This window comes from Solea senegalensis, linkage group LG11, assembly GCF_019176455.1.
Source record: "Solea senegalensis isolate Sse05_10M linkage group LG11, IFAPA_SoseM_1, whole genome shotgun sequence".
NCBI lineage: Eukaryota > Metazoa > Chordata > Actinopteri > Pleuronectiformes > Soleidae > Solea > Solea senegalensis.
The window spans coordinates 1,077,175-1,089,116 of record NC_058031.1 but is presented as its reverse complement, the minus strand read 5'-3'; the positions used below and the strand labels follow the sequence as shown (position 1 = coordinate 1,089,116).

Genomic DNA, 11,942 nt, shown 5'->3' with positions numbered 1-11,942 from the left:
TATGGGTGTTAATGCATTTGGCATTAAATGTGATTCTAAGTGGGTTTTGAAATGTTTTTAAAAAGTCTGAAATTTGATTTGTGAGTATCCTGATTGGGAAAAAAAAGATATTTGATCAACGAAAATTGCACTGTATATGATCAATATTGTCCCTGAAAAAACATATTTTACATGGGAGAATTTGGGGAACATTACCTGTTGTTAAAAGGAGCTTTAATCTCCATTTTCTTTCATATATACCTGTATATGATGCACAATTGTATTTCTTTGTAAGTAAACATATGCTGTGCCATAAATACAGATGGCAAATATTTGGACTGAGTCAAATCCCACAGTGTTGATAAACCTGTGACTCAACAATAAACTGTTTTTCTAATGATCCAGCGTACTGCAGCTTTAATCAAGGAGCGATTTTTCATCACTCAGGTCTTCTCTTTCACAGAAACCCAGTAATATCACCTTAATATTAATATATACATGATAGTCTGTGTTTTTTCTGAACTCATCGACTGTGTGTGTGTGTGTGTAAAATCAGAATTAGTTTTATTTTCTGGTGCCTTGCTCAGAGGCACCCCAGTGCTTGACTTTTCCTGGGGTTTACATTATTTGTAGTTCACACTTTATTTGCTGAGTTCAATTATTTTGTTTTTTTCTTCTTTCTTTTGTTATTTTATAGTAAAATATATTTATTTATATAAAAATACACTAGAACTGTCCAGGGAGATTGGCACAGCACCCCCCGCGACCCTCCGCTGGAGGATAAAGCGGTAGATGATGGATAAATACACTAAACATAACTGCATTCAGTGCTGATTTAATCTCCAGGCCAGTAGGTGGCGGTAATGCGCGTTAAAGGTGTTTGACGGCCGCCGCGACGCAGGAAAATAAACAGAAGAAAGCTAACATCCGGGATTTGATGTTTCCTTTTTACTCGATAAATCGTAGTTCGTGTTGTTTCGTTCACGCTGCGAGAAAGCAGAAATAACTCGGTTTGAGAGGAAGAAACAGACGTGATTGTAAGTTCTTAACGCAGGTTTCTCTGCGCCCGCGCTGTGAATACACTGAAGTGTGCGCCGCGTCCACCGCGAACATGAAGAAGAAAAGCTCGGAGAAGAGGCGCCATGTGGTCGCGTGGCTCAACAAAGCTGAGTGGGACCAGGTTCTGGAGTATCTTTACTCCAAAGACTCGTCCTTACAGCGGTTTGCACTGCAGAGAATCTCCGCCTGGAAGTGCAGGTACGCCAGCAGCTGCCCCGTGGCCGTGGACTGCACCGCGGACCTGGTGCGGTGTCAGGTGCTGGACCGGACTGCACAGCTGAGCGCAGATGACCTGGTCCTGCTCTACGGAGCGGCTCTGGTTCGGTTCGTGAACCTGATCACTGAGCGTCAGCAGGGTAAAATGGCCCGGCCTTTAAGGAGACTGGCCGGAAACCTCAACATCCCCGAGTGGGTAGTCAACCTGAGACATGACGTCACGCACCGTAAGCTTCCCACCCTGAAGTGGTGCAGAAAAGGTTGTAAGGTGGTCTTGGAGTGGCTCCAACACGAGTACTGGTCCAGGCAGCTGGGAGGAGGCCCCAGTGAGGACTGGGACACGCAGTTGGATCGAGAAGACGAGGGGATGGACCTGAAACGTCAGGAGGACGAGCTCATTGCGAGGCAGAAAGAAATGGAGGTGTACAAGAACGCTCGTGAACTCCTGATTTCCTTCGAGAAGGAGCAGTACCAGACTTTAAATGAGCTCCCTGATGCTAAAGACAGCAGCCAGTGGCCGGAGCCCTTCGCAGACATGAGCTGGTTACTGGGTGAGATCAAGCAGTTTGCTCTGGAGTCCAGTGAGCTGCTGTTCGATGTGATGTTGGAAGAAGGATTTATGGTTCCTACTGTTGAACAACTGGAGACATTAGGCTGCAAAACCTCTGCCAGTGATTCCAAACCTAAACTCCCTCTAGCTGTGCAACGTTTCTGGCTGCCCCTCCTGAAGATGCTCAACTCCCCAGTCTTCATTCACCTCCTCCTCGAGAAGCTCTTTGCCGAGCTGAAGCTGCTCTCCAAGGAGCCCAACGACCACAGGGCTTTCTACTTGTCTGCATGGATTTCTGAAGTCCTCCTCTGCAACAAGAAGTCAGAGATCTGCAGTGAGACCAAGAACCAGAAGAAGGCCAGAACGAAAGACAAGATCTTTGTGAATCGCCTCCAGCTGAGGTGGCAGCAGCTGCTCTCCGCCTGCCTGGACGCCCCCAGTGCCAGCACGCCTCACTTACTCCAGTTAATCCTGGATGATATGGAGCATCCTCTGCCCCAGGAAACCAGACGGGGGCTCCTCAAGCTCTGCTCCATCTACACGCAGACAAACGCACACTCAAACTTTGACCCTTACACGGAGCAGCAGCAGCAGCAGCAGCGACGACGACAGCAGCAGCAGCCCGTATACACTCTGGAGAGTTTGCACGAGAAGCTGCGGTGTTTGCGGCACCAAGGCCACCCTCTGCATTCCCAGGCTCACTCTGAGCGGAGCGAGTTCCACGCGTCGGCCGACAGTTTGGCAGACGCGGCAAGGGTTTTGCGAGGTTCTCCGTGGCAGGTGTGCGTTGATAAGGTTTCATGGAAGGACATTCCTATGGGTAAAGTCCCCGGACAGTCGGATGACCCTGCGTGCCTCATGTTGGAAAACTACTCGACAATGACAGTGTTTGACCAGCCGGTGGAGATGGAGAGCAGCGTGGCACACGGTGCCACGGGAGCATCCGTGCCAGTGAGGGCGGCGGATGGCCTCCTGTGGAACCACAGTGACGTGAACAAGCTGAAGTCTGGACTGCAGCTTTTTTAACTTCAAACTGGGAACAAAACAGAACAGACTTCACAGCTGCTCACTCATCACCTAACTGTCACTCTATAAATCATCAAAACCTTCACTTTGTTTAGTCACAAAACAAGATTGTTACGCAGGTGTTGGACTGTAGATGGACTGGTTTAGGAGCTGCAACTCACAAACATTAGTCATGTAAGATGTCATCAAAGTGGACATCTCTCCTAAAACCAAAGATATTCAATTTTACTGTCACAGAAGTGCAACTAAACCTAAAAAAACGTATAATTAAGTTAATTAAATAATTAAAACAAGCTCTTCAGTTTTTCTGCTTCACAAATGTGATTATTTTCTGGTTTTATTTGCTCCATATCACAAAGAAACCATTAGAACTGAATAACTGTAGACATCTGAGGACATTTTATTGACCAATTGCTCAATGAATTGAGATAATCAATGACATATTAATCGACTAGGGAAAATAATTGTATGTCGCAGCCTTAGATGGCAACTAATGATTGTTTTTAAATGACTATGTTTGCACTAGGACGGAAACATTTTGAACAAATTGCGATTGTTATGACAGAGATTGTGATACGATTCGCAGTATCAGAGGGAATGGTCATTTTTCTTAATTCTGCAGAATAAGACATAGATCATGACATGATAAGTAATCTAAAATGATATTTTTGTTGTGATTTCGATGAATTGTTCAGCCTCTAGTATTCACCACATTTCATGAAGTAACATAAAGTCCACAGAAGTGAAGCCCTCGGTTTGTTCATCTGACCAAGTCTTAGTCATTTTAAGCCTTTGTGTCATTTACTGTGTTTACATTATTTCTAGTACAATGCAAACCATAGAAAGAGTTCAGATTTTAAACTCGTCATATAAGAGGGTGACATGCAAATGTGATGTATTTATTTTCTCTCTCTCACCTGTCATACAGGTTCAGTTTCTGCTAATACACTTGTGTATTGGAGAACATGAGCTCTATCTTCTGTTGTGCACTTATGTTAAATAAAAAGGTTTTTCTCTCCTGAGGGAACATGATTGTGTTTTTGAGGTAAAACAACACCGCCACAGACAATAGGTACAAAATATAAAATAAATTGAAATAAAAAGCCAGGGACTTTAATTATATACAGTTGGATCTCATTATAATATAGGTGTGGTCTTCATAAATGTTGCCTTGTGGACGAAAGATTTGGCTACAATAAGCAACTATTAACAGTTTTTCAAAAGTATTTTTTGTATTAATATTGTCATATCATGAAGCCTCTGGCAAAACACAAATTCCTCACATGACTCAACTGAACAGTCAGCCTTCAATTTATATATATATACATATATGTGTATATATGTATATTTATATATATATATATATACATATATATGTGTATATATATATATATATATATATATATATATATAACCACGCTGTATTTTTTATCTTTCTATTTGTGATGTAGTAGTAAGCTAATTCCACAAGAGGGCAGGAGTGTAACATGTAGGCTGTGTTGTTAGTCCAAAGAAGAAGAGTGATATCCGGCTTTCGGCGTTGGACTTCAGTCAGATTCTTCAGATCGTCGCGCCATTCTCTGTCATATTTTCATGCTTTAGCCGTTAAAGAAGACATTTTCTCAGCCAACATAATTTTTGTGGGCGATTCTGCTTCCGTGGTTTGTAATTTTTGCATCTTTTTTTCTGAATTGTACGGTGAGTTTACGCGGGAACGCCTCATGTCTTTTAGTTTACTTTGTGTTTTAGCTGCGGCTAACAGAAGCCGAGCCGGCGCTTGTCGCTCACGCATAGCCATAGATATTGTCGTTAAATGCACCTCAGCATCCAGCGAGGTTGTTTTTATTTTCTATCTACCATCAGCCACATTCAGCTAACATTAGCTCGGCGTGAAAGGACAACCTAACGTCGGCTAGCAAGCTAGAATGCTAATGTTAGCGCGCTTTACGAACAACGCACACTCAACAAAAGTAAAAGAAATACAGCAAAATATTAACTTTAACGTGTAATCATAGGGTTTATAGCACATCAAGTTGGACATAAGTGTTCGCGTGCGAATGATGACGTATTCATGTAACGTACTTGTGCGAAAGTATTAGTGCTAAAGCTAACGGGCCTAGCTTACATAATAAGCCTGTTACGTTGATCGTACGTTGAGCCAACACACACACACACACACACGGGCTTTTCTAAGCCTATTTTAAAATGGAGGCTGTCAGAGGGAATTATGCTAAATATTTAGATGGTGAAACAAATTGTTTTCTTTTCTAGAACAGATAATATGACTTTTGACAACTTTTGAAATAAGTAAATATTACGATTTCGACGCACTCACAGTAAAAGATTCTGGATTAATGACGTTTGCAATATTACTTGATACACAGCATTCCTTAGGTTTAAAGTTTGTCTTTGACCTTGAAAGTCTTCCTGTGTTGACTTTGAACAAATAATTGTACTGATTATCACTGTCGAGATTGGTGTGAAGAAGGAAAGGAAGGTCACAGCCGAACTAGCTTCATTAAATTAAATATTTCAGCTGATTTACGCAAGATTACCCATTTACACTGTGTTTTCTTTGTCCCAACAGGAAATAAGTTATAAGATATTGCCGTGCAGTTCTACTGTAGATCTACGATGATCACCAGAAGAAGAGGCCGCGTAATGAACAACACTCAGTCTCTTGAGGTTGAAGTGATGGATGCAGTGGAAACTGTAGAGGATCTCCCCAGTCCTTCTGAAAGCTTCCTGGCCGGTGAGATTGACGCCAGTGGAGTCGTGCTTGATGACCTGTTTGGGATTGAAGACATGGCATGGACTCTTGAAAGAGACTCAATGTCTCCCATCCTTGATATGGAGCTTGCTGATCTTGGCATGTACTATGGCAAGGAACAAGATTCTGGGTTTGACGCTTCTACAGCCTCATCTCCGGAGAGAGTGGAATCTGATTTGAAGAACAAGAACAGGCGTAACCACGCAAGCTGCCCGAGCAACAAAAACGCCATCGCTGCAAGAATGAACCGTCTTAAGAAGAAAGAGTACGTCAACAGCCTGGAGAGGAAAGTTGGCGTACTGTCATCTGAAAACAACACCCTCAAACAGGAAAATTCTCAACTGACCAAGAGAGTGGAGGAACTGGAAGATGAGACCAGGTACCTGAGAGCTGTGCTGGCCAATGAGAGCATGTTAGCCCAGCTCTTGTCCAGGCTGAGCGGTGTGAATGGGATGAAATTATCTTCCTCGCTTTTCCAGGGGCCCGGCGAAAACGACCACGACTACGCCTTACCCAGGAAGCGTGTGAAAGTGGAGGAGAAAGAGACATCTGGTGGCGTGTGTCTACACGTGGACAAGAACCACGTCTCTGTGGAGTTCTGCACCAAGTGTGCACAGAGTGCGAGCACGTCGCTCAAAATGTAGGGTCAAGTACTAATCTGTTTTCAGAATTTGAGACTGAACTGAGTGTACTGAACTTTCTTGAAGGTGGATGAACACTGTTAGCTAAAAGTACCTAAGAACTGCTGAATGTGCATGTGCATTTTTGTGTGATGATGGTTTGAGTACACGTTACTGCTAAACCTTGTTGACAGTTTCTTCTAGGTAATGGTTGATCCTCCATGGGGGCTGAGTGGCTTCTGAACACCTTTACCTGCTTGACTCCATGGTAAGGATCAGTCAAGACGAGACTTCTTTTGTTGATGATTTTCACAGGCTTGAAAGCGTCCTGCAGCGACCTTTTGTAACTCCAGTTTTTATTCAGTTCTTGTTTCCAGTTAGTGGATGTTAAGTACTTTATTCCCTTTGTTAATGATTTGTTTAAAGGAAATTGATTAATTTTAGTTAACATGTCACTAAGTTGAAACAAAGTATCCTGAACGCTAAGATGTTAAGATAAAGGTGAAGGTCCACAAAGAGTGGAAAAAAATGTAAATACTCAAATGGGAAAGCAGTATTATGTGGGGGGGTAAATGAGAATATTCTGTTTTGGTCAGAACTGAGCTCTTTGTGAACCTGCACCACTGTACAAAAGGATAATTTCATTTAGCACGACCTATTTTTCTTTATGCTAAAGTGGATTCTGCTGGTGGAAGGCGAAGAGGCTGGACAAGCTGCTGCCAACGTGGCCTGGTATTTTTTTAAAGGTAGTATCGGTATCAAACGGTACAAGTGGCTTTTATTTCACCAAAACTCCACACCAGTAGCTGTAGTTGTTTTTGCAGTTTTTGGACGGCCAACTGCAGCTGCTCCTGTTTATATTTGGAGCAACGCTACCTGAAGCTAAATTGTCACAGAACTTTGTCTTGTATATATTTACATGTAAAAAAAAAAAAGAAAAAAAGTACACACATCTGCTTTAAGTAATGAAACTGACCATTTAAGTGTGACAAAATGTAAATGTGTATATATTATATAACTCTTGGATACATATTGTTTGAAGTAAATGGCCTCTGAGAAATGTTGGATCAAATAAATCATATTTTCATTAAGTTTGAGTTATACATATCTACTGTGTCTTGTTGTGCTGTTGATATTAATGCTTTCTTTTTTCTCTCTCTGAACAGCAAGCTCTCTGCCGATACAGATCTTAACTTTCCCTGAACTTTTGGGTCAAGTCTGGTAAAGGTTCTCAAAAAAACCCAAAACAAATGACCACGATTTGATGGATGTACAAAGCACAGGAGTAAAGCAGGGCCAACAGGGATTTGATACATTTAGGGATCACACATTTCCTTCAGTTTTCACTGTATGACACCCACCTGTTTCTTAACATCTTGTGCCATTTCTGTAGACCTACCTGGGAGCTGAACACTCGCTGATAACATGACTGCCGACAGAGATGGAAAGGAGAACCTATATTAGCCGCTTAAATATCTACACCTGCATACGTCTTCAGTAGCTTTGTCTCACTCCCACTCCTGCGCCAAAGTCCATTAAGAAAATCAGCATTTTTAACTCGTCGGGAACTACTACTGCTCGTTTGTTAAATTTGTATCTAGAGCTGCAACTAACAGTTATTTTCTTTATTTAATCTATCGATTAGTTTCTCGATTAATCAAATAATTGTTTGGTCCATAAAATGCTGACAAATATTGATCAGTGTTTGTCAAACCTGGAAATGACAATGCTCTCAAATGACTTGTCTTGTTTTTTGTTCCAAAATGATGTTTTAATGATTTCTTTGTTGTATGGAGCAAAGAAACCAGAAAATATTCACATTAAAGAAGCTGAAACTAGTTTTAATTTGTTAGAAACATTGAAGTTGAATAATCGATTATTGAAATGGTTTAATAATTGATTCATCAAGTAATCATTTCAGCCCAATTTGTATGACAAAATTAAATCCAAACAAAATATATAAAGAATTCTTGAAGAATATTTTATTGATAGAGGCATCTAGGGATAACTGCTGTCATTTTCTCTATGGACTTTGGTGCAGTTTTAGTGTTTTACAGACTTCAGTTTCCAGCTGGAAAAGTCTCTATCTGTGAGGAAAAGCAGCAAATGTACTCCTAAAATACCACTGTAGACCTAATATGGTGTACATTTAATTTATTAGTATTTAATGTCACATTTATGTTGAAATCAGTTTTTCCTTCTGTCCCTGGTGGCATTACTGTTTTCAGAGAGTATCCAGCTACCTGTTGGATCAATGGGAATGGCACAAAGTCAGCGTTAATAATGTGTCAGTACTTCATACAACACTCTAAAAAACAACTATCCTTTTAACACTACACCACAGCAAGGAATCGCCTATGCTATTTCTTGTGAGCCCTTTATCCTACACTTGGACAGGTCCTCTTCCACAGAGCTCTACATCTATGCTTAAGTGACATTCAGTTGGTTGTAATAAACAGTTTCACCTCTAGGTGCCACTGAATCATACACTGGTCCTTTAATGCAGATTTAGATGTGTGTTAACTGTAGATGCCCATGGGACCTCTCAAAATGAAATAGTAGAAGATGCTGGGTTGAAAAACTCCAGGATTGCGTTTTATTGACAGTTGTAGAGATGCTGCCATAATAATGGGATGATTTTAATGTCTGAAGCCTAAGTCACAAACTGGTATCTACCAGTGTTAGATCGATGGTTATTTTAGACCATTTATAAGCTATGAAGCTGTAAAAACACATTTATACATTTTTTACAGTCCGTGGATAGTGAAGAATGCTACTTGTGGGATTTTTGGGTTGTACTGGATTTAAAGTTTTTATCTCTCCATTATCAGATCCAGTGATTTCGACAAGTATTGGACTGATACCCATCCCCACTAGTAACATGGAAAATCCTGGCGTTGCCAATTATACCAGGCATACTTTCTTTCATCCATAATGTTGGACTTTAAGAAAGCCGAACACTTGTGTAATGCACTTAAAGGTCCACTGTGTAAAAGTAAGTAGAAATTGGCAGAAAATGATGATGGAATAGTTGTTTTTATTTAAGTGTCTAGAGTGAGCCGATAAAATATAGATAAGGAGCTGGTACTGCTCTGCAAAGGCCTGCAGTGGACAAACTGAACATCTTTAGTTTGTGACACTAACTGAAGGTGACGTCAGTTCTCTGGGAACATTTGGAAAGGGAGGGTGAGGTGAGGGATTCTCAGCCGGAACATGAAACAACCAAATAAAACATCTTTGACACTACCATTTACATAGTGAGGAGATCATAGAATACATTCATTTCAGACTATTTATGTGATTGTTTAATAAATCCATGTTAGCTTGAAAGGAATTGCTAATATTAGTTTTAACTGTACATCAGCCGTCTCTAATCACAGACCGCTCACTGTGCAGTCCACTTCCACAAATCTAATTTTATTGTTTAATTAAAATGTTATGATATAGTGTAAAATACAATATATTCTAATGATTAAATTGATATTTATTTTATCTGCTTATGAAAATATTGACAAATCTAATTCCATACACTTCCCCATATCGTCGGGTATTATATTAGAGTTGTGATGAATACAAATAAAATGCATGTCATGTGCAAGTTTCTCCAGAAGAGGGCGTAATATGTCCAGTACAACAGTTATCTTCATCCCTTTTAAAGGTGCATGAAACAAAAAGGCATTCCTGCGCTTTTAAACATTTAGAAGATCAAAAAATGCCAATAAGAAATGAATAGGTATTTTCAGACTTCCTGTTTCCCTGTCCTTCCATCACTTTCACATGCAGTTGTATAAATCTTTGCTCTCACAGGATCTTTTTTGAAGAGTCACTCATTTGAACATCTCTCCAGCCTTTTACATTAGATTTATATGTGTTGATTGATTGATTAATCAAACATGGCTCTTGGAAATAAATGGTTCAGGATTACTCAAAATAACGGGAATTCCATTCATTCTGTTAGAATAATTGAGTTTTTTTTCTTAACATTGCTAGCTCTAAATTGTACTAAAAACGTTGATTATAGTAAATGAATCCAACTCTTCTGAGAGGGAGCCTTCAAATATATCACAGACAGACCTCAGTTTGTCCATCCACAGCCACCATAGAAGAGCTCAGACCTGCTCCTGCTGTGTATTATGTTAAAGTAATGAAAACCCTGACTCATACTTACGTGTGACTCTGAAAACTACATGGTTATTACTTGGCCTGAGTTGATAGAGAGAGTTGATTAGCTCAAACGTTTCCTTCATAAACGTCATTTAAAACAAGTGAAAACACTTATCGCTCTGATAAAATTAGAGGAATATGTAAAAGTGGTGCGACCATCGGAATTTTGATAAGATAATGTGGCCTGTCATTTCGAAGTCAGATATCCTAAACACAACCTACGAACATTTTTGTTTTTATTACATCTCAAAGTTGATCATTTTCAATTAAAAAGCGCAAATATGTGATCTTTAAGTGTATATTTCCGTTGGAGTGAAAATGTCTGATTTACTGTGGTAGAAGTCACAGACGTCCTGAACACAACCTAGTCAGTGTTGAACAGAACTTATGGAAAATGTAGTTTTTAATACATCTCAAAGTTGCTCATTTTTCAATTAAAAAGTGCCAATATGGGACATTTATTTTGAAATTTCTCAAACTATACAGTGAAAATGTCTGTTGTATAGTTTGCTAGTAGTTATTGTCCTGAATACAACCTAACCATTCTTGAAGGGACATCAGTGTTTTCATCCACTGAGCCACCTGCTCTCACAGTTCTTTAGGTATTCTTAGAGCTTTTGTCCGTTTACATTCAATCTTGAACTCAAAAACTTCATCACCAGACTTGAACTCACAACATCAGACATTGAATTCTGAATCTTACAGCACAAGCTATTCTAAATTTTGAGCGTGTCCGCTGTTCTTGCTGCCGTTGTTGTCGGGTGCAGGACTTGTGCTGGTAAAGGAGTAACATTTGGGTGGATTGAACCTTTAAAACTTGAGCTATTTAGACAAAGTGGTATTTTGGTGGAATCATCCTTTTAAAGAGACTGGCTATTAAGCTGTGAGGATCCAAACTGGGCTGTCGATTGTCTCCCATTCATGTGTTTGTGGAAATTATTCACAGTTTTTTGTCATTTCTGTCGCCATGGTTGCTCGAAACGTTTAGAAATCAAACTGCACATTTTGATATCGGATGTGTGGGGGTTTTCTCAAAACTGTCAAACTATGCCATTATTGTCAAATTTTGGACGACGTACCTAAACTATGACATTTTTGTACATAGTCGAGACCTACTAACCACTATGCCACCATGCCACTCAGGTCTGCAGGAAAATGTCATACTTTAGTATTTTATCCCTAAATGTGACAAAAATTTCATAGTTTAGTATGTCGTCCAAAATGTGACAAAAATATCATAGTTTAGTATGTCGTCCAAAATGTGACAAAAATGTCATAGTTTAGTATGTCGTCCAAAATGTGACAAAAATGTCATAGTTTAGTATGTCGTCCAAAAAGTGACAAAATGTCATAGTTTAGTATGTCGTCCAAAAAGTGACAAAAAAGTCATAGTTTAGTATGTTGTCCAAAATTTGACAAAAATGTCATAGTTTAGTATGTCGTCCAAAATTTGACAAAAATGTCACAGTTTAGTATGTCGCCCAAAAAGTCACAAAAATGTCATCGTTTAGTTTGTTGTCCAAAAAAAAAATGTCCAAGTTTAGTATGTCGTCAAAAT

At 39.9% G+C, this 11,942-nt stretch overlaps 2 protein-coding genes across 3 annotated transcripts; both read left to right on the top strand.

Annotated features, from left to right (window-relative positions):
• Positions 1-878: 878 nt before the first annotated feature.
• las1l (LAS1 like ribosome biogenesis factor) lies at positions 879-3,857 on the top strand. Its single transcript, XM_044037206.1, has one exon. The coding sequence runs from the start codon at positions 1,091-1,093 to the stop codon at positions 2,828-2,830; it is 1,740 nt and encodes a 579-aa protein (XP_043893141.1). The 5' UTR covers positions 879-1,090; the 3' UTR covers positions 2,831-3,857.
• Positions 3,858-4,338: 481 nt separating this feature from the next.
• Positions 4,339-7,311, top strand: crebzf (CREB/ATF bZIP transcription factor). Of its 2 annotated transcripts, none has more exons than XM_044038819.1 (3): positions 4,339-4,491; positions 5,418-6,488; positions 6,897-7,311. In XM_044038819.1, exon 2 carries the CDS (start codon positions 5,465-5,467, stop codon positions 6,242-6,244), a length of 780 nt encoding a protein of 259 aa, XP_043894754.1. In that variant the 5' UTR covers positions 4,339-4,491; positions 5,418-5,464; the 3' UTR covers positions 6,245-6,488; positions 6,897-7,311. The 2 variants fall into 2 exon arrangements, with proteins under 2 accessions (XP_043894754.1, XP_043894753.1); XM_044038818.1 differs by having other exon boundaries at positions 4,339-4,528.
• Positions 7,312-11,942: the final 4,631 nt, after the last annotated feature.